The following is a 26,507-nucleotide window of genomic DNA, read 5'->3' as shown; positions in this document are numbered from 1 at the left end:
TTGTTCCTATTCATGTGGAGTGCCAGCTCAAAAGAAATGATAGCAATAATCAGCTGCATCAAAGTTCATACCTGTGAGACTTTGGAACTTTGGACTTTGAAAAAGAGAGGAATATGATCGCTCATGTAGTTAGACCGAAAAAGGAAGCCACAGGAGGAAAAGGAAGCCTGGAAAACCAGCTCTGGGAAAGGTTCTTACTGAAGGTGTCTGATCATCTAAGTCAGATCCAAACAGCTGAGAAACTATGAGTCAATTTCCAGGTGCACTGAGGACAAGATTGGTGCAGCTGGCAGTAAGGGAGGAGGTGGCTAAGGGTGGCTTTACACTACATTTTACTGCCCTTCTTGATCCTAGTACTGCCCCCTGGTGCAAGTTAAAGCATCCACAGGGCTGATGTAACATGTATCAACCCATACTGGCCCCCTAGTGGCTATTACTCTGGCAAAACTTACTAGAAGCTCTGCGTCCTGGCCCTGGCCCCTTCTGGCTTCTACACCAGGAAGGAATGGTGTAGAACCAGCTATATCAGCTTTTCACTAGCTGAAGTTCCTCCCACACACTGCAGGAATCCTATTTAGGACAGGCTTGCGGTACCTTTGCACCACTCTAGGGGCACAGAGCAACCTTATATGGGGCTGAGGATATGCCTCTGTTCCTAGTGGTGTACTATAGTCACTTGCTGAGCTTCTCCTATGTAATTTGGGTCTGGGCTGTGAACATTTTCATATTTGCATAGCAGAGTTACGTAACAGTCATAGAAACCACAGGCACAATTGACCAATCAGATAGCTAAGCATTCATATTCACAAACAGGGCAGGTCTTCACTATCCACCGGATAGGCAGGTAGTGATCCATCTATCAGCGGTCGATTTATCGTGTCTAGTGTAGACGTGATAAATCGATCCCCGATCGCACTCCCCATCGACTCTGGAATTCCAGTTCACGAGAGGTGGAAGTGGAGTCGATGGGGGAGTGGCAGATGTCGACTTGCCACCCTCCTCACGGCCAGGAAAGTCGACCTAAGATACATTGACTTCAGCTACACTATTCGCGTAGCTGAAGCTGTGTATCTTAGGTTGCCCCCCCCCCACCCCGCTAGTTTAGACCTGGGCACAGTTAACACGTGCAGTCATTGTAATTGTGTATGCAAGCTATAGTTTTCATGGTATATTTGTGTTAGTGATAAGGGCACACGAAGCCCAGATTAGGCTTTTTTATGTTAGTATATTTAAATTCAATTTAAAAAATATTATATAAGATCATAGCAAAGGGAGCTATGCACATTTGGAATAATTTTTCCTGTGGCGCTCAATGTGAATTCTCAACACTAATGTATCCTGAACTTCATTCCGTTTGGGGAACATAGCGTTAAAATAATCTAGGCCATTCTTTTACAGTAGCTGGGAATCAATACATAGGCACTTGAATCAGCAATTTCTTGACTGCCAGTCAATCTCATAAATGCTGCAATATAGTTCTGAGCAAAGGCCACAAAAATGAGTCACTTGATTTAGAAGTCGGCATTGAGAATGAGGTGAAGGACGTTATCACAGTTTGTAAGTGGCGTTAAACTTAGCTCTTGATATAGCTTCTTCCACCAAGTGCTAAATATGTCTCACCTGCCCAAGCTGTTCGCAGGCGGTTTGATACTCAGCTCGCTGGCAGAGGTCTTTCACACGCTGGTATTTGGGCAGGAAGTTTTCTTCCTGAGCATCCACCTTCTCATTCTCTCTCTTATGCAGTAATTTACTGGAGGGAAAGAAACAGTGTATTTCATTAAGACTCATTCAAAATACTACACAGGGTCTGCCAGAGCGTCTCAGACCATCCCTGTCAGTGTCCTGCCTCTCCCAGTGGCCAAAATCTAATGCTCCAGAAGAAACTGAATCCACTCCACTTCTCCCATTTGCTTTGAAAATGCACCAGGCTACTAGAGCTACCCTGCAAATGGGGGAAGGCAAGACCAAGACTCCTTTTGTGACGCCTGCTGCCTCCCAAAGTGAGATTTGATTAACCCACTAAGAGCATGCATAACTACAAGAGTTTCAAAATCCACACCCCAAACGCAGAACAGAAGCTTGGTTCATGCCTTTCTCTAGCTAGGAGTGTTCATAAAATGATGCAGTCCCTTCAAAAACCCAGCTGACTACAAAAGCCTGATCCGCAGAGGTACTGGTTTCACTGCAAAGTGGCTGCAGGGAATCCATGCAAGGCAACCGTACCCTCCTAGGTGCCATGGAGCTATACTCTTCAAGTGTTCAGTGAATATCCTTGTACGTGAACACAGAAGTTGGGGACACAACAGATGAGGGGGCAGGGCCAGTCGATCTGCAACTAGGAAGATTCATCAGCTTACATCCCCTTTGCATGCAGGGGGCAGGACAGCAGTCATGGAGCTGCTCCCACTCTGTGGCTTGCAGAGAGGGAGGAGGGCACCCCAGAACTGCCACCAACCCCCCCATGCACAGCACACTTATGCCGGCTATGTGCAAGGACCAGGGCTAGCACAAAGCTACCATACAGTCTCTCCTATCATAGTCTCATTGGCATTAGGTGTATGACAGCAATGCCACTACCTGTGCCGGGATGTGATCTTAGCCATGAGCTTTCACAGGAGGCTCCAGCCATGCAGGATTCTCCTATTTAGAGCAACTGGACTCTGTGTAACTCTTTCCTTACCCTCTCTCCACAAGGAATGAATCTCTCCACACTTTCATCTTTTTTTTTAAATGGAACCTATAAAAACAAAATTCTCATGAAAACCAGCCTCTCCTCCCTTCCTCTCCATTGCTCCTCCAGAAACACAACCCACTTCTCCCATGGGAACGTGTAACTGTACAAAACAGAAAGATATGTGTCGTCAGTGCTAATCACAAAGGAATATGAGTCAGACTCATTCTCATGGGGACAAAATCCACAATGGAGCCAGACTATAGAACACGGTTTCTATACAAAAAACACTGAGGCACTGAGAGATTAAGTGATTTGCCCAAGGTCATAAAGGAAGTGTGTAATTAAATCTAGATTTTCTGGATCCCAGTTCAGTGCCTTGCTTTCAAAAACATCCACCTGCCCTGACAAAAGCCCTTTTCTGACCCACCTGCTCTCCTCCACCACGAGCACACATCTCCCCACTCCCTCTCTCCTCCTCCAGTTGCTTTTTCCTGAAAACTACTGTTCATCACAAGCACCCACGTGAATCCTCTCCCCCCACCTTTTTCAGGTGGAAGTGTTGGTATGTCTCAGAATATAATTGTGTATTTCCAATACAACAATATAAACAAAGTTTTACTTTATATAAAGCACTGACGTACACTTAGTTTTTACAGTTTAAACAATAATAAAAGCTTTGTTTAAAAGACATAGCTATAAATGATGCCACAGACACATTTAAAATCTGTAACTCATGCAAACAGAAACATCCTCATGACCAAAGGCCAGTTCACTCTCTCACACATGATATTTTGCTATCAGAAAGGCAAATACCATATAACTAATATATTGATCTGGCCAACTAAAAAACTGAAGTCAGTTAAGTAGTGCAGAACAGGTCTGAACCATGTCCAGTCTATATCTGTAATTCATTCCGTTTCCCCTTAAATTTATCTGCAGATGGCTGTACACAGACACACAGATACACACACACACAGTCAAACTTCTTTTCTTTACCTATTAACTGGTCGCTCAGAATCCAGCAGTTTTAGAATGGATTTACCATCCATGTCAGGTGGAATGTCCAAGCCTGCAATATCTAGAATTGTAGGAGCAAGATCAATGTTCAATACAATGTGAGGATTCCTGAAAGAAATATATAAAGACCCTGCTTAGAGAATCTTTGTGGAAATTGTGAACTACCACCTTAACCCCAGCCCCTTTTCAAATATGGGATCTGAAAAAGCTTAATCTGTGGCATCAGCACAGAACAAAGGAAAATATTATCCAATCAAGTCGGGTGTTGAAAGGGATTAACATATACAATATGTTACAATATTCAAAATTACTCCCAGGTGCATAACCCCAAGAGAGGCTAATGTGAAGATTTAGTTCTAAAGCAATAGCATTTCAGACTGAATATGAAAAATGGCTTATAAAGCAAAATAAGTTAATGAATAAAGGAAAGGGTTCAATGCTATTCTGAAATGTGAAAAAGCACATGATAAAAACTCCTCTGGTATCTTAGAGAATTAATGTGCAAGTCACCTAGAGCCTGGCAGATAGAACGCACTTTGTCTATTTCAACATACATCACAAAAACAAACAGCTGGGTCTATGGCACTGGACTGTTTGTCACACAGAAAGAGTGTAGAGAAGAAATATCCTGTCTCACTACCCAAAGGGAACAGCTAACAGTTGGTTATTATAATTAAGAGTGCGTGAGAGGGAGAGGGTACGTCTACACTACGGGATTATTCTGATTTTACATAAGCCGGTTTTGTAAAACAGATTGTATAAAGTCGAGTGCACGCGGCCAAACTAAGCACATTAATTCGGCGGTGTGCGTCCATGTACCGAGGCTAGCATCGATTTCCGGAGTGTTGCACCGTCGGTAGCTATCCCGTAGCTATCCCATAGTTCCCGCAGTCTCCCCAGGCCCTCAGAATTCTGGGTTGAGATCCCAGTGCCTGATGGGACAAAAAACATTGTCGCAGGTGGTTCTGGGTACAGCCTCACCCCTCCCTCCGTGAAAGCAGCAGACAACCGTTTTGCGCCTTCTTTCCTAGGTGAACTGTGCAAATGCCATAGCACAGCAAGCAAGGACCCTGCTCAGATCAAGACCGCAATTGTGGACGTTGTAAACACCTCGCGCATTCTCGTGCAGTCTATGCTGAACCAGGACCTGCAAAGCCAGGTGAGGAAGAGGCGGCAACGAGAGTGATGAGGACATGGACACAGAATTCGCTCAAACCGTGGGCCCCTGCACTTTGGAGATCCTGCTGGTAATGGGGCAGGTTCTAGCCATTGAATGCCGATTTTGGGCCCAGGAAACAAGCACAGACTGGTGGGACCGCATAGTTTTGCAGGTTTGGGACCATTCGCAGTGGTTGCAAAACTTTCACATGCGTAACAGCACTTTCATGGAACTTGTGGCTTGCTTTCCCCTGCCCTGAAATGCCATAATACCAAGATGAGAGCAACCCTCACAGTTGAGAAGTGAGTGGCAATAGCCCTCTGGAAGCATGCAAGGCCAGACAGCTACCGGTCAGTCGGGAATCAATTAGATTGGTAAAATCTACTGTGTGGGCTGCTGTGATGCAAGTAGCCAAAGCAATCATTAAGCTGCTGCTACGAAAGGTTGTGACTCTGGGAAACGTGCAGATCACAGTGGATGGCTTTGCTGCAATGGGATTTCCTAACTGTAGGGGGGCGACAGATGGAAACCATATACCTATCTTGGCCCCGGAGCACCAAGGCACCCAGTAGGTAAACCGCAAGGGGTACTTTTCAATGGTGCTGCAAGCACTGGTGGATCACAAGGGACATTTCACTAACATCCACGTGGGATGGCCAGGAAGGGTTCATGACGCTCGCGTCTTCAGGAACGCTACTCTGTTTAAATGGCTGCAGCAAGGGAATTACTTCCCAGACCAGAAAATAACAGTTGGGGATGTTGAAATCCCTGTAGTTATCCTGGGTGACCCAGCCTACCCCTTGATGCCATGGCTGATGAAGCCATACACAGGCAGCCTGGACAGTAGTCAGGAGCTGTTCAACTACAGGCTGAGCAAGTGCAGAATGGTGGTAGAATGTGCATTTGGCCGTTAAAAGGCACGCTGGTGCACATTACTGACTCGCTCAGACCTCAGCCAAACCAGTGTCCCCATTGTTATTGTTGCTTGCTGTGTGTTCCACAATCTCTGTGAGAGTAAGAGGGAGGCCTTTATGGCACGATGGGAGACTGAGACAAATCACCTGGCCGCTGATTACGCGCAGCCAGACTCCAGGGCGATTAGAAGAGCACACTAGGAAGTGGTGCGCATCAGAGAAGCTTTGAAAACGAGTTTCATCAAGGGCCAGGATACAGTGTGACTGTTGTGTTTGTTTCCCCTTGATGAACGCCCCCCCTCTTGATTGACTCATTCCCTATAAGCAACCCACCCACCCCCTTCGATTACAGCTTGCTTAAGGAAATAAAGTCACTATCGTTTAAAAATCATGTATTCTTTATTAAAAAGTCATTATAAAAAAGAGGGAGAGAACTGACAAGGTATCCTGGGTGTGGTTTGGGAGGAGGATAGGAGGGAATGAAAAGGCCACTAAAAATATTTCAAAGTAACGACAGCCTTTTGGTTGGGCTGTCCACGGGGGTGGAGTGCGTGGGTGCACCAAACCTTCCCCCACGCGTTCTTACATGTCTGGGTGAGGAAGATATGGAGCATGGTGAGTGGTGAGGGTGGTTACACAGGGGCTACAGCAGCACTCTGTGACCCTGCTGCAGTTCCTGAAGCTCCACCAGACGTCGGAGGACGTCAGTTTGATCACGCAGCAGCCCCAGCGTTGCATCCCGCCACCGCTGATCTTCCTGCCGACACCTCTGATCTTCCTGCTGCCACCTCTCATCTCAAGCGTCTCTCCTCTCCTCATGTTGGTCCCTCCTGTCCTCACGTTCACTGGCATCTTTCCTGTAATTTGATACCACGTCCTTCCGCTCTTTCATTGCGGGTTACTTCCATGATTTCCGAGAACATTTCGTCTCACATCTTATTTTTCCTCCGCCTTATCTGAGATAGCCTTCGGGATGGAGTAGGAAGGCTTGAAAAATTTGCAGCTGCATGAGGGAGGTAAAAAAAGGGAGAGAAGTATTTAAAAAGATACATTTTACAGAACAATGGTTATATTCTTTCACTGTGAACAACACTATTCACCTTACATAGAACATGTGATTTCACTACAAGGTCGCATTTTGCATCTTAATATTGAGTGCCTGCGGCTCTGGTGTTAGAGATCTCACAGACGCAGGTCCGGGCAGCAGAATTCAGCTTGCATGCGGCCATGGTAAGCCATTGTCTTTCAGCTTCTGCAGCCTTCATATACACAGTGCCCACCTTTCCCAAATACGAAGCAAATCCTGTTCAGTGCTGCTTCTTTCCTGTTAACATGCAGCAGCAGAAACCACTCCCCCCATCCAATTATCTGGGATGATCGATTTACCCCTCCCCCCACCGTGTGGCTGGTATCATGGAAGATCACTGCTAATAACCTCCCTTCCCCCCCACCGCGTGGCTGGTAGCAGGGAAGATCCCTGCTAGCCAAATGCAAAAAAGCTCAGCACCATTACCTCCCCTCCCCTCCCCCCGATTGGCTACCTGCAAGGAAGGATTTCTTTTAAGCAACAGGCAAACAGCCCAGTAGGAATGGCCATCTCTGTCCCTTTAATTAAATTCCTGAATTTCAACCAGGTTACCATGAACGATATCACTCTCCTGAGGATAACACAGCGAGATAAAGTGCGGATGTTGCTTGAATGCCAGCAATAACCAGGACTATATGCAGCTAGGCTTTGTCATGCAATGATACCAGATTACTTGCTACATGCATGGCGTGGTCAAGTGTCCTACCATGGTGGACGGAATAAGGCTGCCTTGCCCAGAAACCTTCTGCAAAGGCTTTTGGAGTACCTCCAGGAGAGCTTCATGGAGATGTCCCTGGAGGATTTCCGCTCCATCCCCAGACATGTTAACAAACTTTTCCAATAACTCTACTGGCCACGAATGCATCCCAAGTCCTCAGGGCAAATCAATCATTAAAAAACGCTTGGTTTTAAACCATGTTTTATATTTACAAAGGTACACTCACCAGAGGTCGCTTCCATGGCTTCATTGTCTGGGCTACTGGCTTGGGAGGGCAATTCCGTCTGGGTGAGAAAAAGCTCCTGGCTGTTGGGGAGAACAGAGTGCTGTGTGCTCTCTGCAAGCTCATCCTCCTCTTCCTCCTCCTCATCTTCCCCATCCGCAGAATCCTCAGCCATGGCTGAGATTACCACCCTCACCTCGGAATCCACAGACAGGAGTGGGGTATTGGTGGCGGACCCCCCTAGAATTGCATGCAGCTCAGCGTAGAAGCGGCATGTTTTCGGCCCTGCCTCGGACCTTCTGTTTGCTTCTTTGGTTTTCTGGTAGGCTTGTCTGAGCTCCTTCACTTTCACTCTGTACTGGACTGAGTCCCTGATGTAGCCTTTCTCCATCATAGCCCCGGAAATTTTTTCAAATGTTTTCTCCTTTCATCTTTTGGAACAGAGTTCTGTTAGCACAGAATCCTCTCCCCATATAACGATTAGATCCAGTACCTCCCCGTGCGGTCCATGCTGGAGCTCTTTTTCGATTCTCAGGAGACTGCATTGTTACCTGTGCTGATGAGCTCTGCGTGGTCACCTGTGCTGGTGAGCTCTCCACGCTGGCCAAACATGAAAGGAAATTCAAAAGTTTGCAGGGCTTTTCCTGTCTATCTGGCCAGTGCATCCGAGTTCAGATTGCCATCCAGAGCGGTCACAGTGCTGCACTGTGGGATACCGCCCGGAGGCCAATGCCATCGATTTGCAGCCACACTAACCCTAATCCGATATGGTAATACCAATTTCAGCGCTACTCCTCTCGTTGGGGAGGAGCACAGAAATGGGTTTAAAGAGCCCTTTATATCAATATAAAGGGCCTCGTTGTGTGGACAGGTGCAGCGTTAAATCAGTTTAACTCTGCTAAAATCGGTATAAATGCGTAGTGTAGACCAGGCCAGAGAGAGACAAAAGATAGATAAGATGGAGGCAAAAGGAAAATACAGCAGCATAGCTCCAACTGTGAACGTTCAAATGTAATAACAAAGCCATCCCCTAGACCAGCCTCTCCATTCCACAAAGTACTGATACAGCCAGGCATCCAGTGTCACTAGGCAGTTAAACAATTTAGTAACATACCCTGTCATCTCACTCCAAAGCAGATTGAAAAGAGTTACAAAGGGATCTCACTAAACTGGGAGACGGGGCAACAAACTGGCAGATGAAATTCAGTGTTGATAAATGCAAAGTAAAGCATATTGTGTTACCCTGGATTTGAGGGGCTCATGGACCCCAGAATGTGATTAAGCCAATTGCAACCGTATTATGTGCATTCAGCCACCATGAATTAATAGAATAGAACACCACATCATTAAGGGTTAATTTGAAAGCACGGTTTCAGGAGGCAAGGTCAAAACTAGCTGCAGTTTCTGCTAAACAGAATGGGAGGAGGGAAGAAAAAAGAGTCAAAAATTGAGACTGAAAGAGGATAAGTGGATGAGAACCTTGAATATGGGCGTCTTTGATATAGACATTTATTATGACTAAGACTGTTAGGAATGTTTGTTGATAAAAGAGTTTATTGAGAGGTAGGAAAAGTGATTACCCAGTAGGGGTCACTATGATTTTTGTGTTTTGTAATAGTTAGTTATAAAAAAGACTAGACATAGATAATATAGTGTGCTTTGGAGAAGTCCTCTGAAGCTATCCTAAGAGAGACGTTTTTCTGACACCTTTTCTCCCCGGTGGGTAAGCAACTGGCCACTGCGGATCTGCTGTCAATTACTCAATACCGACCCAGAATGCAGATATATATATAGGATGTTCTAAACCTATTGCATGCATCTGTGTGTGCTTAAATCTAATAAACTGTAGTTTTAGATAAGAGCACGGTTACTTGTATTATTCTTTCATCAACTGGAGAGCGGTGCTCCCATTAATTCATTCCTGTCACCCCCTGGAGTGAAACAGTTAAGTTGCCACAGTTCTTATGTAACAACTGGAAAACAATCCCAACTGTACGTACAAAATGATGGGGGTCTAAATTAGCTGTAACGACTCAAGAAAGAGATCTTTGAATCATTGTGGCTAGTTCTCTGAAAATATCTGCCCAATGTGCAGTGGCAGTCCAAACACCTATCACCATGTTAGGAACCATTAGAAAAGGGATAGATAATAAGACAAAAAATATCATAATGCCACTATATAAATCCATGGCACGCCTATACCTTGAATACCGCGTTTAGTTCTGATCGCCCCATCTCAAAAATATATATTTTAGAATTGGAAAAGGTACAGAGAAGGGTAACAAAAATGATTACAGGGATGGAACAACTTCCATAAGAGGAGAGATTAAAAAGACTGACTGGTCAGCTTGGAAAAGAGACAATTAAGGGGAGATATGATAGACGTCTAAAAATCATGAATGATGTGGAGAACGTTAATAAGGAGGTGTTATTTACCTCTTCACATAAGACAAGAAGCAGGGGTCACCCAGTGAAATTAATAGGCAGCAGGTTTAAAACAAACAAATGGAAGTACTAGTTTACAAACCGCACAGTCAACCTATAGAACTCATTGACAAAATATGTTGCGAAGGTCAAAACTATAACCAGGTTAAAAAAAAAATTAGGTAAGTTCACGGAGGACAGGTCCATCAATGGCTATTAGCTAACATGATCAGGGACACAACCTCATGCTCTGAGTATCCTAAGCCTCACCTTCCAGAAGCTGGGAGTGGCCAACAGGGGATGCAGCACTCGATAATTGTGCTGTTCTGATCATTTCCTCTGAAGCAGCTGGCACTGACCAGTGTACTGGGCTAGTGCCAATATAGCCGTTCTTATGTTCTGACTTTCAGCCTGGTACTGTACGAATCACTAGAGTGGTTCTCACTAACTGAATGGTGCCTCAGAAAACAAAAGTTTATTTTAAATACAATTAAAACTCACTTGTTACAATTAGAATATCATGAAAGTATGTACTGTTTGTTGCTTTCCCATCCTCTCTTATTCTTATGTACACCTGGCATCACTTTAAAAAAAACAATGGAGACACTACAAAAGAGTAGGAAAAAGCACAAATGCTTTTATGTAGAAATTTTATTTTTGTGGCTTTGAGGACCAGGAATTACTTTACCCGTGCTTTGCAGATAAAGTACAATAAGGATAGTGCCATCAAGGCAGCTACAAGGCTTTGTGTAGATTTCTAGCTTAAAATAAAGGACAGCAGAACCTTGCTAATTCACACTAGTGAATGGGAGACCACTTGCGAATTACTGAATTTTGCCTTAGCAAAAGAAAAGACAATGACAAGAGTAAGGATGTTACATTTGTTCATTTTCTTGATACATGCCATTTTATACTAATTACTAGTTAAATACTGTGTCATATACCTGGTGATAATAATGAAGGCTTAGTAATGACGCCTCACTGCAGTGACTGCTATTAAATCTTGGCTGATAAGGGAGGGGAGAGAATGCAAATATTTTGTAAGAAAAATGATGTGTGTTCATTAGCAAAGTGTAGATTAAAAAAGTTCTACTATGTATGCTCAAAGACAGCATCAATTAACTATCTAATACATCCTCTCTCCAAGGGACTTCATCTTTTAGTGGTATGAACTCTTCTCTGTTAGGTCTTTTCAGTGTCTGACTCCTGTGTTCCTAATAAAAATATTTTCTATCATCAAAAGGTATTCAAACAGAAAACCCAATGAGAAGGTTCTGTGAGGTGTCATTCACTAGTCATTTAAAATGCATCTGTATCACCAGACTAAAAGGAAGTTCAAAAGGAAATAGCAATATTAAGACTGAGGCAACCCACAGCTCCTCCTCCCGTCCAACCTAATTATCAGAGCCAAAGGGAGCTTCAAGACATACTAACCCTACTACTTAGATAACTTATTGTGGAGCCCACTATAACACCATAGAGGGTCCTCCCCTGGAATGGAAAGGATAGGGCTTAGTAATAGAGAGGCAATGGTGCCAGCTAACATTCCAATACACGTAAGCAGGAGTGTGCTGAGGCCTGCTCTGTTTCATGTGGAAAAAGGCTGCACAATCTTAACACAGCCACCTCTCCAGTCAATGCTCCAAGTGATTCAGGGCTTGGCTTCCTCTATCTATCTTACAGTTTTGATACCCTGTCCTCCATCACTGTACTATCTAAGCATCTTACACCTAAAATCAATAGCAAAGTCCCCAGTGCACTTCATGGAGTCTCTAGATCTTCATCTCTCATTTCATACCCACTCTTCTTCCTGTGCCTTATGTTCTTCCCGCACCTCTCTCCCCTAACTGCTCCTTAGGTCTCCTCCCCGCACTCATGGCTTCACACTTCCTCCTTCATACCACCTCAAAATCTTGGAAAAGCCTTCTATTTCCCCATGCATCCTCCCCTCCTTCTGTACAGCAGGGGCACAAGTGGGAGCGGAGGAAGGGAGCCCAGAAACCCACTTTAGCCCCTGACCAGGGCTGGAAATTTGACCCAAATGCAACGTCATGAACCTGCTTGGGCCCTCCTCCTTTGCAGTCCTTCCAGTGTCCATGCGCATTGGGCACCCTAGCCCCTAGAGAGAAGTGGAGCAGGGGGCACCCGAACGTCCAATCCCCAGAAGGGCCGGGAGGAAGGGGTAGAAGAGAGAGAGATTGGATCTGGGCTTTTGGTGATTCCTGGGGATGCAGAAGGAGAATGGGGTCTGGGGCTCCCAGAACAGTCTGGCAGGCCTCTGGTGGGGATGGTGCTTGCAGAGCCTGAACAGCTCCTTGGGTAAGTGCTCTGTACAGTGAGGAGAAATCAGAGCCGGGTGCAGGGCAGTGGTGGTGGTGGGAGAAGAGCATCTGGCTGACTGTGGGGACAACCTGTGAGAGCTCAGGACTGGAAGTAAAAGGGGGAACACTAGAGACCGGGCGTGGGGGCAGCGGGGAAAGGGTGTGGCGGGGATAGGGTGACCAGACAGCAAATGTGAAAAATTGGGACAGGGGGTGGAGAGTAATAGGAGCCTACATAAAAGATCAAAAAATCTGGACTGTCCCTATAAAATCAGGACATCTGGTTACCCGAGGTGGGGACAGAGTGGGGGGAGGGGTGGGGGGAGAAAGAGCTCTGGGCCCCTTCCTTATGAAAATTCTGGTCGTGCCCCTGCTCCACAGACATATCACCCCACCAGATCTCTTCTTAAAATCCATGTATTTCACAGAGTTGTCTGCTCAGCACCTCTGAAAATCAGGCCATCTTGTTGCCATTGTGAAGTATTCTCTTTCAAATAATCTCTAAATTATACTATGAGCTCTTTGGGACACGGAACATGCACAACTACTGCATAAATAAGTAATAACTCCATGTCACGGGATTTTGGCATGACACCTACAGTGTTTAAAACTTTCTTGCCTTTTTTTGATACTATGAATTTAATCATCACACTAAATAAAACCTTTAAGATATTTGTAAAGAGATTTGCTACTCTATTACATTCTTAATATTTGTTGCTTACAGCTTTTCCTCTGTAGTATAAGAGAAAAAGAACTTGTGGGAGGAAGATTTTATATGTGTTAATTATGCTAAAACATGCACATTGATATAAATAAAAGGCAGCAAATTATGGCACTCTGTCCAAAATCATTACTTAAGTGAAAACATTTGCTATTAAAATAATTGCTTAGAAAGTATATTTACATAATTTCTTATCTGATCAAAGCTACCTTTTTAATTAACAGTCATATTCTGCATTCTCGTGTGTCGCTAACAAACAGCTTAACTGTGTAATCCCAAAGGATAAACAAAGGAAAACTTTCTATAGCTGTCATATATGAAAATACTATGTTCATTTTTCTTTACAAGTTGAACTAGGAAAGCACAGTGACTCTATTTTATCATTTAATTAATCTCTGATAACCATCTACAGTGGCAGTGAACATAAAAAGAAAGGTTACTTGGCAAATATCATGGCCTAGAGTCTGAGTGAAATGAAAGGAGAAATGACTAGGCATTTCCATGCAATATCACACCCATCTTGCACTGGATGCAAGCCACAGGGCTACACAGTGACTTGGACCACTCACCTGGGCAAGGGACCCAGGTTCGTAAAAACCCAGTTAATCCTAGAATGGGCTACGGTCCTTGAATCATGCAGGAGTTGACCAGGGAGGGCAGGGAATGGGCAGAACCTTGGTTCCATCTCTCCACTCACTCTGCAGCTGAGTGAGTGCAGAGGATGTCAATTCATGGCTGGTACAGATAACAGCAAATTACTAAACCCACAGGGCAAGAAGGAAGCAGGAGAAGAACTGTGATGCAGACATTTCATTAAGGCCAAGTCTACACTAGGAGCGCTTTGCCAGTATAATATACCAGCCAAGTACTAGTGTGGACGCAGTTTAGAGAAGCAACACTGCTTTTCTGGTATAGCTGATTCCAGCTTTTTCTGCCCCACTTCTGCCACGCACCCCCAGCCAAAATAAGCTATACTGGTAAAAGTGTACAGTTTTGGGCTTTTGTTGACACAACTGCGTCTGTCAGGATCACACCTCTGACTGACATAGCTATGCCTGCTGAAGTGGAGACCGAGCCTTTGAGTCACAATGCCTCCTGGGGCAGTGCAGTTTTTGACCTACCCATTGCTCAGGGATGTGCCTCATGTCACAATCTCTTATGTCCATGCAAAGCCCGCACTGGTGTACTCAAAAGACGTTAACTACACACTCCCCTAACTATTAAGAACAACGAACTGATAAAACAAAGGTTCTATCTTTCTCTGTCTCAAACTCAGCACATTTTTTAATCTGATTGCACAGTTGTACTTCATTGCATGTGCTTTTAAGCCTTTGGTACATGGCCACTGACCTCACATTCCTTTGCATATCAATATTATCAGACCAATAAACCAAAAACAATTCAGGAGCTGAAAAACAAGGACTTACAGGGATCCAGCCTCCACATTTGGACCTCGCACATAAAAAGGAACTCGGATATCAAACTCATAAGGCATGGACTTCCCTTTCACCAGTCCAAACTGCCCAATATGATAGCCATGGTCTGCTGTATATATTATATAGGTATTATCCAGTTCACCTGTTTCAACCAGTGTATTATAAATCTGAAAAAAAAATGAATATTTTGCACTAAACAACACAGTGTAAGTAATATTTGAAATAATTCTGTGCATAAAAATGTACACATATATACTGTGTAACAGAATTGCATGTTCTTAACTAGGACATCCGAATAGACATCCACGCACCCTCACTAAACAACTATCCTGATTAAAAGAGGAGGCCATTTTCTTTGAAAGAACAATCTATAAATACTTAAAATGCAATAGAATAATACTTTACTGAATGAAAATAGTGACTATGCATTTCAGGACAGACTTTCAAAATGCTCAGCTTCCATTTAGGGATCTAATTTGAGTTGACAGATTTTCAGAAGTACTTTGCACCTGGCATTTTCCATTGGAAATTTCCAACTCCGGCCACTTACTTAGATGCCTAAATGGGAGCTGTTGTATACTGAGTTCTTTTGAAATTCTAGCCCTTTATCTTCTTTAAATTTTTATTTGGCAAACTCTCAATAAAATGACACCATTTAAAATTTCACACTTATTTAATACTTGGTTAAATGCCACTCAAACATTTGGGCACCATGCAAATGAGTCCCATTCACACAGAATGTTCACAAACTCTCCCAACTAAACAGCAGATACTGCCATTCGCTCTTGCTATCTGGTGAATTAAGCGTTTCAACCTTAACTCTGAATCCTACTGTTTTTATGGGGCTTAAATGGTCTCTTTAGGCGAACATTGAAGGGTATCAATGCACAACACTAATGACCAGCCATCACATGACGTTTCATCCTCAAGGTTTAGTCAGTTTCTGTCATCTCATGTGGATTTAGCAACATGGTACTACAGCAGATATTCTTTAGGGTAATATCATTCCCTGTCCCACATGTGAGATCTGTGATTAGAAAATATGGGCCTGATTCTGCTCTCACACTTGTACGTATCAGGAAAAACTGCACTGGAGTCAAGGAAGTTTCATCAGTGTGGACCCAGAGTAAATGAAGTCAGATCAGTATAGTAAATATGGACAAAATGTTAAAGATAAAATGTGACTCCCTTTTTGAGATGTAGCCTGAATCAATGTGTCTGATGTCCCATGAGGAAATGGTATAGACTCATGTAAAGACAAATTTATATAAACGTTTTGACTGCAATCTTTGTTTAAATAAGTCACAGTGACCTCTTAGAGCCATTGATATCTGCCATGCACTCAGAATATGAACAGACATTTTAAAGGATGTTAGGTACATACAATTTCATTTAAAAATTGTGGTTAAAACTACAAAAGATTAAGTTTCAGTCTGGAGTGAAATGCACACCCAGCAAAATCATCAGGAGTGAAACCACCTTGCTAACTAGCAGATCATAAATACACTGGTGCTAGTAGGTGACTGTGTGACATGCCTTCTCTAAAACTGGTGTCTGACTCACCACAGCATATTTGTTAGCTACAAGGACAGAATATATTTTCCTGGGTTACTATGCCTAATTAATTATTAGTAATTATAATAAATTACTAACAGATAAATCTCATTCTTGCCTTATTGGACTTCCTTTATTGTTATCTTTTGTGGATAAGATTTCCAGGAGACATGAAGCTGTAAACTGTAATATCTTCAAGATAAGACTTTCTGCACTTTGAAACAAACCCATCCTTTTTCCACAGTACCTACCAGCTGATCCATAGGTTCCTTTTCAAGGCCCACTGACACATAGCTTGCACTGTGAGATTTCCGGAATCTTATTGTTACATAATGCAGGCACTTTAGAAAGTTTGCCTGTGTTTTTTAAAATATATATAATCAATGTGCCACAAAGGAACTTAGCTGTGGCAATGCTGAGTGTTACCATACCTAACTTTTAGGCACTTAGAAAAATCACTGGAATGCACAAAGCCTGAGTTAAGTACCTAGGTTCACTGTACAATGAATGCAGAGAAACGGGCACCTCAGAATGGGATTCACAAAAGCCAGCACACTAGGCAGCTCCCCACGTAAGCTGGTCAAGGGAAGATGATGGGGGTGGGGGAAAAGGGGGAATGCCTAAGCCTCACCCCTCTCCAAGAGTTCAGTACTTAAATGGGGGGTGGAGGGGAGAGGAGGAAAACGAGCTCCCCCATAACTTTCAGCCCAGTGGTTAGGGTACTCACCTGGGATCCAGTTCAAAGCCTCCTTCTGCCTGAGGGGAAGAAGGGATTTAAACAAGGCTCTGCCACCTCTCATTTGAGTGCCCTAACCACTGAGTTGTGGGATATTCTGATGTGGGGCTCCCTCAGTCTTGCATGTAAAAAAACTGTTCCACTCTGGACAATTTAAAAAGTAATTGAAGGACGGGGGCTGGATCCTGGCTGTACCTCACCTCCCAAGTGAGTGCTCTAACCATAAGGATGCAGAGTCAGTCTCAGGCTTCCCTACTCTCTCTGTGGCCCTGTGACTCGTTCATGATTTATTCACAATGGAACAATTCAACATGAGCGACTGAAGGAGCCCCCCATCTGAGGTTTGGTACCAGCTGAGTGGGGGCTTTCTGAATACCAGTGGGGCCTGTTTCTGGATTTAGGCACCTAAAGTGGCAGTTGGGCACCTAAGTCCTTTTGAGGTACTGTTACTCTGGTTCCGCCCTAATGTAACCCCATTAATTTCATTGGAGTTTTTCAAAGAGGTAGTAAGGCAGGAGTGCACTATGCCTGCAGTTGAGATGATTAGTTTCCAACTAGTATATGGTGAGACTTAACGCTTTTTAATGTAAATTAAATTTTTAAAAAATTCATGCTTTACAATTTTTTTTTCATGTTTCATTTTTTTCTTTCTTTAACTGGACAGAAGTAGGTATCTGGAAACATTCTGCTAGCTTTTGGACTTTACATTATGCTCGTTTTTTACTCGGAACAACAATGTCACAAAACCAGAGAATCTTGGAGAGCTGTCAGTTTGGAGGTAGTGATAAATAGAAGCCATGTTTAGTTTGGCAGTGCTTAGCTTATATGCAGAGTAGGAATATACTATTTAAAAAAAATGCACAAACATTTTGGAGTTTAACTCAAGAAACAAGTACCTGTTGGGCTTGAAAAAATGACCACCAATCTTACCATCTCCATGGAGTCATCCACAGACATGAGTGTCTGTAAGCGCTTTCTCTGTAGCATGTTGGTGAACTCCATGTGAATAGGTTTCATGGGACCAGTATACCTCATTATCCAGTGCTTGTCTGGGTTGGGAGCGTAGTTATAACTGGGAGTGCTAAGGAGCAATAAGGGAAACAGAGACCACCACATTATTATGAAAAAATAATAAACTAGTGAGTGACAATAAACTTTATTTGACCAACACTGCAAAACTAACTTTCTGCGGTATGTCGGAAAAACATTACATTTACATTATTCATTTATGTTTTATATGAAAGGTGGGAGCATGGAAAGAACTCTGTGGGAAGTAAAACCTATTAAAAAGAGTAAAATATACATTGTTTTTAATAGTATTCTCCAGACTAGTAGGGATACATTTCAATGCCAACAGATTAGCCTTAGAAGTCTATCACCACAATTGGGAAACATCTGAACCAAGAACATATCCACTTGAGTTTCCACTGATGTAACTGCTCCACTTTCATTCTCCCCATACTAACACAGGCTATTACAGCTTGATTGGCTCCTAATAATAACTGTCCAGCTTGCTGAAAAGATTCCACTACATTATTTAACAACTGTGTTGAATTCAGCATGCCTGGCCATGTTAATATTGCAGCACTCACATACTCAGGGGAGCACAGGTACCCTACCTGGTGGTATTAAATTGCATGTGAGCTCATGGCAAGCAGAAGTGGATACAAAGATGCATTTTAAAGACCTGCCAAAAAACGGTGGAGGGAATGGGACTTGGACTTAGCTTTAACTCTTCTGAGATCATTAGAAACCTTCACATTACACTCTGATGAGTGCACATTAAGGAAAGAGAATTTAGCACCCTGACAAAAAAGCCAAGAGCTAGATTTGATGACCTTCTGAGAGCATCAGTGCCCCTTTAATTCCTAATGATCCTGTAGTTCCATTAAAGTATCAGTGTTAACAATCAGCAGGCACATCACTAATGGTCCTTTATTTAATTTTGTTTGGGGGTTCTGGAGCTTGCTTTTTTGTTCACAACTACATTGCGCCATATCAGCTGGTGCTAAAGCCCACAATGGACTTGCTTTTCTGTAGTAGGTAGTATGGTAGGTACTCTTTACATATGTCTTTGTCATACTATGAATATGTTTGTCTTACATTTTCAAGAACAGCTATTGTTTTATTTATCTATCTTATCACCATTTAAGACCTAGGGCCTTTTTAATTGTTTCTAAGCAATAGTTGGCACATTGGCTTGGGACAGACCATGCATAGGTTCACAAATACAGATTTTTTTCACACAAATGAAAGATTTCTTCATATTTCTTCTTCTGTTCAAAATATTAGATCAGTGCTAATGTTTAGCACGTCACAAGCTTCCTGTAAAACCCAAGATGGTGGCTTTGTGACAGCAAAGATCTGCAGATTTTGCTCAAGTCACTTTCTGCATCCCAATATTCAATCTCCAACTAATTATACTTATGTCTTGACAAAAGCCACTACTATTCTTGTGCACACAACATAGCAGCAGAGTAACTTAAATCATCAAGATATATAATAGTAACATAAATTGAAAACTTTCCTCCAGCGTATCTTTGAATTTCATTGGTGCCAAATGCTCTTAAAAGTTCATTCATGTTTGAAATAAACATTAAAATAATAATTGGATTGCAACATGTTTTTGATGGAAAGTTTTATGTAGGAGCCTATTTGAAAAATGCGCTTAGACAGGGAAGCGAGGCTTCTCTGTTTGGGGAGGAGAGGCTGCTCTGTTTATTCTCTGTGCATTGTTAATAGCCTCTTGAATTTCAGAATGTTGTTGTTGCTGAAATAATGACATTGCTCCTATGAATATGCTGACAGTTATGGAAACTGTTGCTACGTAATGCCTAGAATGGCAAACTCCTTTTCAGCTTGCTTTGTGATCTCCTGGCTGATTAGAAATCTCCTGCTGTTTAATCCACTCGAAGCCCATGATTTTCTTTGATTACTACAAATGTAAACCTCTTACACTTAACAGATTTGTTTCTCTCATAGTTAAACACACAAGATATAACATCCCCTGGAAGCTGGACAAAATAACCCCTTCACGTTCCATTCAAAAGGAAGGGGTAGGGTGGGGGAAGCTACCTTGGTTGCTCTACAAATCCTGATTGTATTTGACCTTGGGAAACAGTCATGATAAAACATGTACTCTTTACAGAAATAACATCAGAAGCCAATATGAAATTGTCCAGCTGTTCCATCCTGTTTAACTATAAGTCTAGGAGAAGAAAAGGGAAACTATTAATACAGTTCAGTGATTTGCTCCAGGAGAGGAGGGCGCAAAAGTATGGGACAGATTTTCAATTAAGATAGGACTGTAACTGCACACTAAGAGCCAGATCCTCAGCTGTTCTTGTGCTTCAGCTGACATAGTTGCAGGAGGAAGCTGGGGGCATAGGTGTGCCATCTTTACGTTGATCCTGATCCTGAGACTGGACAAGGACCAAGTTCAATCCCCAGTGCAACTTAAAGCAGTTTCAAGGCTGGTCCAAGCTGCACCGTAGTGCTCTAGCCATGTCTCACTTGGGAGGTCAGAGGGAGGAAATGTGAAACAAAATGACTAATTTTCATATGCAGTTACCTGATTTGCATGTGCAGATGTGGGGACTGTGCACTCCAATTAGACAAGCAATTGTATGTTTAACTTTTATTTGGAAATCAAGCCATACATACTCAATACAATACACAGATATTCTATAAATATCTAAAGATTTAATAAATGTAAATCCATTAATAGCTAATTAGCTCTATTGAGATACTGATGCATTTCTGAAAGAAACACTTTTCTTGGTGTTCTTTTTTATTAACAGCTTAAGTTTAATCTTATGCTATAAAAAGTGTTTAAAATAATTGAAGACAGTTTCTCTGCATAAATACACATAATGCAGGCTATTTAGTATGCACAACTAAAAGAAGAAAAAAACTGCTTAATTTATTGAGATAATGTAATCTTTTACAAACTAATAAATTTCTTGGAAAGTACTATTGTCTATAAATTAACAGATTATTATTAGTAACAGTAATAATGAAATTCACTGCTGATATAAAATCCTGCAGCAATTTCCATAAAAAAGATCTTCCAGTCAGGAAAATAAACTAGACTGATGTTTGGGAAAAAAGTAAACAATCTGAAATAGAAAAAAAAAACATACAGAGATGCATTTCACAGATTTCATCCCCTTCCTTCATTCAGTAAAGTATTATTCTATTGCATTTTGAGCTTTTGTAATTTTCATTTCAAAGGAAAAGAACTGAGCATGGGATTGCAAACAACTTGAACATGAAATACTGTGTCATTTCAGGCACGAAAGACAGATTCTCTTTAGTGGCACAGTGCAGCAGAATGAAACATACAATTCTTAGCTCTCTAGTAATCAGAAACTAAAACAAAGAAAACCCTTTCTCTCTCTCTCTCTCTCTCTCACTCACACACACACACAGAGTCTGTTCCAAAGCCGAATCCTGCAAGGAGCTGGTGCCCTTAACTGCTGTTTGATGATCACCTTACAGAGTCAATCCTTGCCTCCTCCACAAAGCTGAAATTAACTACTTTGCCCCTGAAAGCTACGTGTGCCAAACTAGTTTTAATCTGAAATCACTGTGTTCTCTGACCACACAGGAAGAAAGTTGAATTTTGGTGACAGCACAAGGCTAGAGATCAAGAGACCTAAATTATTTGTCAGCTTTGCTGAAAACTTCCTGGGTGACTTTGGCAAATCATATGGGGAAACTGAGACGCTGACAGCCTGAATGTTAAATGGAGATAATAATAAACATTACTTATTACTTGTATTATGGTAACACCCACAAAATACACAAAAAGGTGAAGTCTGAAGCCCTGAAGAGCTTACAATTTAAGGGACATGTTCTGATTCACCTTAAACATGCTGAATAGCACCTTACCTCCCAAGCAGTCTCACTGAAGTGAAATTTACACCCACTTGGGGTAAGTCAACACAGCCACGGCAGAGAGCCTCCCAGTCTGGGTCAACTGACCTGAGCTTGTGGGGTTGATGATAGTGCTCTGATGCTCACACCCTTCCCTAGGTTTCAGAACCTCAGCGCCAGCCACGACTCCAAAGCACTGTCTACAGAGCTATTTTTAGACTGCTAGTGCAAGCCCTGCAAATCTGAGTCTCTCAGCCCAGGATGGGATGCTTGCTGTCACAGGTTGTGTAGATACACACGGCCAGAGCAGCATAAAGGGACTTTAGAGAATCAGGGCCATAGAATTTGACATAAAGTTCAGTGATATCAATGTGAATCTTTCCACTGACTTCAAGGAGCTATGGTTCAGGCCCACTGATATGGTCTCTACTCTGAAGGTGCTTATAGTATTCTGAATATTCATATAAAAATTCCAAACTCTTCTGTTCTTACTATCTGTGATAAACGCATGCCAAGAGTCTAAGGACCCCAAAATATGTTTTTCCCCGTTCTTTTTTCTTGTGCCAGGAAATACAGGGATTTTATTTTTCCTTACATGTGTTGTGAAGCGTTGGGAAAGAGCTGTGAATACTGAGGAGCTGAATCTTCAGGACCATGAGGAGCAGCGTGGCTGAGAACCATCAAAACTGGCCTATGGGGATACATCTTCTTTGAGATTCTGAAGAAGCTGACACTGTCATTGGTGATCAGGTCAGTCAGATAATCCTGGAAGAGGAGGAAAAAGTTGAATAAAATATTCCAACAGCCAATTAGAGTCCTAGATAGTCTTGGGTATCAAGAGGGACACGGGAAAAAAGATTATTTAGCCTGGAAAGGAAGAATAAGGAGAGACTTACGTTTAGGTTGTTAAAATTATGAACAATAAATGAAAAAACAGATCATTCCCTTCTCTCTAGCCAATGATATGGAAAAACAACAAGCCACTCCAAGAAATTAAGGGCAGCTAAATTGTTTGTGTTCTGGGGTTGAGATTTTCAAAGCATGCAAGAGGATTTAGGCACACTGTTCATTGAAAGAATGCTTTGAAAATCTCAACTGACTTGTGGGTTGTTTTTTTTGTGTGCTTTCCTCTGAAGCATCAGAGAGTTACCAAGGCTAGCAGCCAGATACTGGACTAGTTGGACCAATGGTCTGACTCAGCACGGCAGATACAAGAGAGGCACTCAGATACCATGATGATGGGTACAGCGTAAGAATCTAAAGGTAGGTAGATAGAGGTCTCCATTAAAAAACAAATCTGAAAACTTAATAGAGTCCCCTGGGAAAATGTAAACTGAACATCCTTCGTGATCCTCTAGAGTATCAGGTACATGTTGTGATACTGGAAGCATGTGGATTGAAAACAGTGTCTTTGTGACACTTCCTGCATATCAAGAAAACCCTATATATCAATATATGTTTCAGACACCAGCATGGTATTATTTATTGTAAAACAACACAAGAACAAAAAAGACTGGCTTTTCACCTCCAAAATCCAAAGTAAAACCACATGCAGTGTCCTGCTTTTGTCAAGTCACCTGGTATGAGTGTGGTTCACATCACAGAGGATGGAAGACCTCCCTGGTTCTCCCTTCAAGCACAGCTTTCTTTCATCAGCCCAGTCCCTGGCTTCCCAGTGCAACTCCCTTTTATAGAGTAAAGGTAATGCAAAGGCACGAGACTGACAATCCAGGAGAGGGAACTACTCTGTTTTGCTATATAACAAATCCAGTATAGTACAGTCAGTGCCTTCTCAATCTTCTTCACCCCTGTCACGGAGGTGCAAGAGAAAGTCAGCTTTCATTACTCAAAAGGGGCCTCTCTCACTTGATTTCTTTGTTCAGACTTAGCACAACTGCTCGCTGCCTCTCCCAGAACCACCCTGACCAAGCTTCAATTTACACCTTTAAATATCAGTCTTTACTTGAAGCATTCCTGCTATTCCAATCCTAGGTTTACCCTATCCAAGTCTGCCACCTGTTCTGAATTACGTGGTGTATTTGTGATATGAATAACTATCTACAGAGGACAAAGCAGAAACCACCAACTCATTTCAATTATGAAAGCTTGTGTAGATAAGCATAACTCCACCAAAAACAATGAAGGTCCACCAGCTGAGGACCTGACCCTCTATATCTGAAAAACGCTTCTTAATGTTGATTAAGGAACTGAAAGTCAATATTCTAATAGAGAACTCTGGAGTAATAACACACTCACATTTAATTAAAACATATATATATTTTCTAAGCCCGCTATAAGACATAATGAAGACAGAAAGACCTTTTGTTCTTGGGTCTGATCTGTGAAAAGAATATGGATTTCTATTCCATTCTAAAGGGCAAGGACACTTGACAGGTCAAAACTGCCCTCAAATTAAAATTTTGTAAAAATAAACATTTGCAAAACCTAAGACCAAATGGAAATATTGCCATGAATTTATTTTTATTTAGGCCTCCAGTTAAGACAGATTTAAAAAACTAAATGTGATGTTTTAAAAAAACCTAAATAAGGCAAATTATGCTAATACATACAAAGTTAAATAGATAAGAAACTGATAGAAAAAGTGTAACTGACTAGTATATTTTCTGGCTAATATTTAGATTTTAAAAAGTGAATAATGATTTTGTTTGCCTCAATTTGTGAGGTGCCAAGCTTGAAATACTTTTAATGGGCCTGATTTCAGAGAGTGTGCCCACTACTAACTTTTGAAAATTGTGGCTTTCATTGTCTAAAGTAAGAGTTAAGAAAAAGTAAGCTAACATAATAATAAAAATGGGATTTTTTCTTTAATGGTATTTTTAATAAGGATATCTCGGTTTTAAAAATATAATTCTTAACCCGACAGTTATCCTTTAATATGAACTTTGCATTAAATTTAGATCTCAAATATTTAATTTGTACAACTAAGAGGTCAATAGCCCATGGAAGCACCAATGGGCTTTGCTAACTTGTGTGCCAGTGGCAGAGATTTTAGAAACAAAAAGGTATTTGTTTTATGATGTGGAAGCATCATTAAAACAATCTCTCTGGAGTCACGTTACTGCAACTTGTCCCTTAGTGGACAATTTAGTTATGAAAAGAAAAACATAAAAGGCAGGGAGGAAACATACACTAGCATGTTTCAACTACTGATCGATCCACCACTTGACTCCAAATGTTACTATCAATCCATGTTGCTTTGTACACTACTGGCAGGGAATTACAGTAATAATCTATATGCACAAGATGTGATGGTCATTTGGGACATTTACTTTCAACCAGGGATTTTTGGAAAAAGGAGTTCTAATAGGTGTTCAGACACCTTATATATGAAGAGCTGTACAAAATGAAAATGCAAGCGTTTTAAAAATACCTTATATACCAAACAGAGTTGAGGGTTTTTAAGTGTGTGTATTCCCTCCTTAGCTTCCTTTGCAGCAACTGGGTACAGTGACCAGTAAAATCACTGACATGTTATTCCACTGAAAAGTTTTTTAATTCAACATTTCCAATAGTTTAGCTGTTAAGATCAGCACTCTTGTCCTTTACAGATTAAAAGTGAAATGGGAGAGAGGCATAATTCTGTCAATCAGTTGTCCCTTCCCTTTATCAGCTGGTAATAGAAGAAGAAACCTGAGAAACCTATTAAGATTCAGCTTCTGACAGCACATTAAACAAAAAAACAAAAAAATAATCTACATTTCAGTTTCTTTAAGAAAAATGTTTCTGTGTACATACCACCAGGAAAGCAAAAACATGTATAAGCAACATTTGTATTTTTCAAACAAAAAGGGCAGGGTGTATTTGAACTGAATTCCTCTCATGCAAATCTATCTTACAAATGATTATGATGTTACAGTGAGAATTAACTATCGTTATAACCTTTTTCTTCTAAATCCATGATCTCACTTCGCAGCTATTTGCTTTTCCCCCCTCCTTCAAACAATGCCCGGTTTCACTCTTGGACTGTTTCCTTCAGGTTTCAGTTTTTCTAACCAAAGCAGTTTACAAATGAATTATTTACAGCCATAAATCAGAGATTCTGCAATTCACTTTAGGAAATCACACAAGCTGGCTGTTTGACAAATGCATGCATTTTGCTCAAGTAAAAACATTCTTCTTGCTAGTAGACATTATGCAATATGAGATGAGAAAGGGAAGTGGTGGGGCCTGTGCTGGGGAGATGGGTGCCAAACATTTTAGTGAGCTAAGTCAAGGTAGAGTATCCTCAAGTACTTTAGAAAGATATATATGTAACAGTTACACATCCACAGCATTCACATAGCAAGGCCAGCTTTAATGTGTGATAAACTGATTCATTATGGACTCCCCACAATTATCACACTGTGACCATGAAACAGGCTTTTACTTAATAAATACATACGTTCAAACCAATCCACTCACCCATCCTAAGTAGAAGGAATCAGATACTAATCTCATTTACACTTATGAAACCTCACTGATGTCAGTTTTATTTCTCTAGTTGTACACCAGTGTAACAGGCCAGAGGCCGGCCCAGTGAGTGTTAACTGAAGTGCAGAGTAGTGAAATACCAGTCTTTATGCAGTTAAATCCACCTCTCAGCTTGTAAGACATTTAGAAGCTTTTACAGTCTTAGAACGTGTAA

General features: G+C 41.8%; 1 protein-coding gene across 6 annotated transcripts in view; it reads right to left on the bottom strand.

Moving 5' to 3' along the window:
- SULF2 (sulfatase 2) overlaps nucleotides 1-26,507 on the bottom strand; it is a 255,156-nt gene that overhangs the window by 38,457 nt on the left and 190,192 nt on the right. For all 6 annotated transcript variants that reach the window (XM_030532956.1, XM_030532957.1, XM_030532958.1 and 3 more), the window contains 6 exons: nucleotides 22,458-22,627; nucleotides 17,915-18,065; nucleotides 14,686-14,861; nucleotides 3,671-3,799; nucleotides 2,681-2,737; nucleotides 1,621-1,750 (listed from right to left, as the gene is read on the bottom strand). In XM_030532956.1, the coding sequence (XP_030388816.1) occupies nucleotides 1,621-1,750; nucleotides 2,681-2,737; nucleotides 3,671-3,799; nucleotides 14,686-14,861; nucleotides 17,915-18,065; nucleotides 22,458-22,627 (813 nt within the window). The remainder of the gene's footprint in view (nucleotides 1-1,620; nucleotides 1,751-2,680; nucleotides 2,738-3,670; nucleotides 3,800-14,685; nucleotides 14,862-17,914; nucleotides 18,066-22,457; nucleotides 22,628-26,507) is intronic.

The sequence above is a fragment of the Gopherus evgoodei genome, chromosome 14, assembly GCF_007399415.2.
Source record: "Gopherus evgoodei ecotype Sinaloan lineage chromosome 14, rGopEvg1_v1.p, whole genome shotgun sequence".
Lineage (NCBI taxonomy): Eukaryota > Metazoa > Chordata > Testudines > Testudinidae > Gopherus > Gopherus evgoodei.
This window is presented reverse-complemented; position numbering and strand designations above follow the sequence as displayed.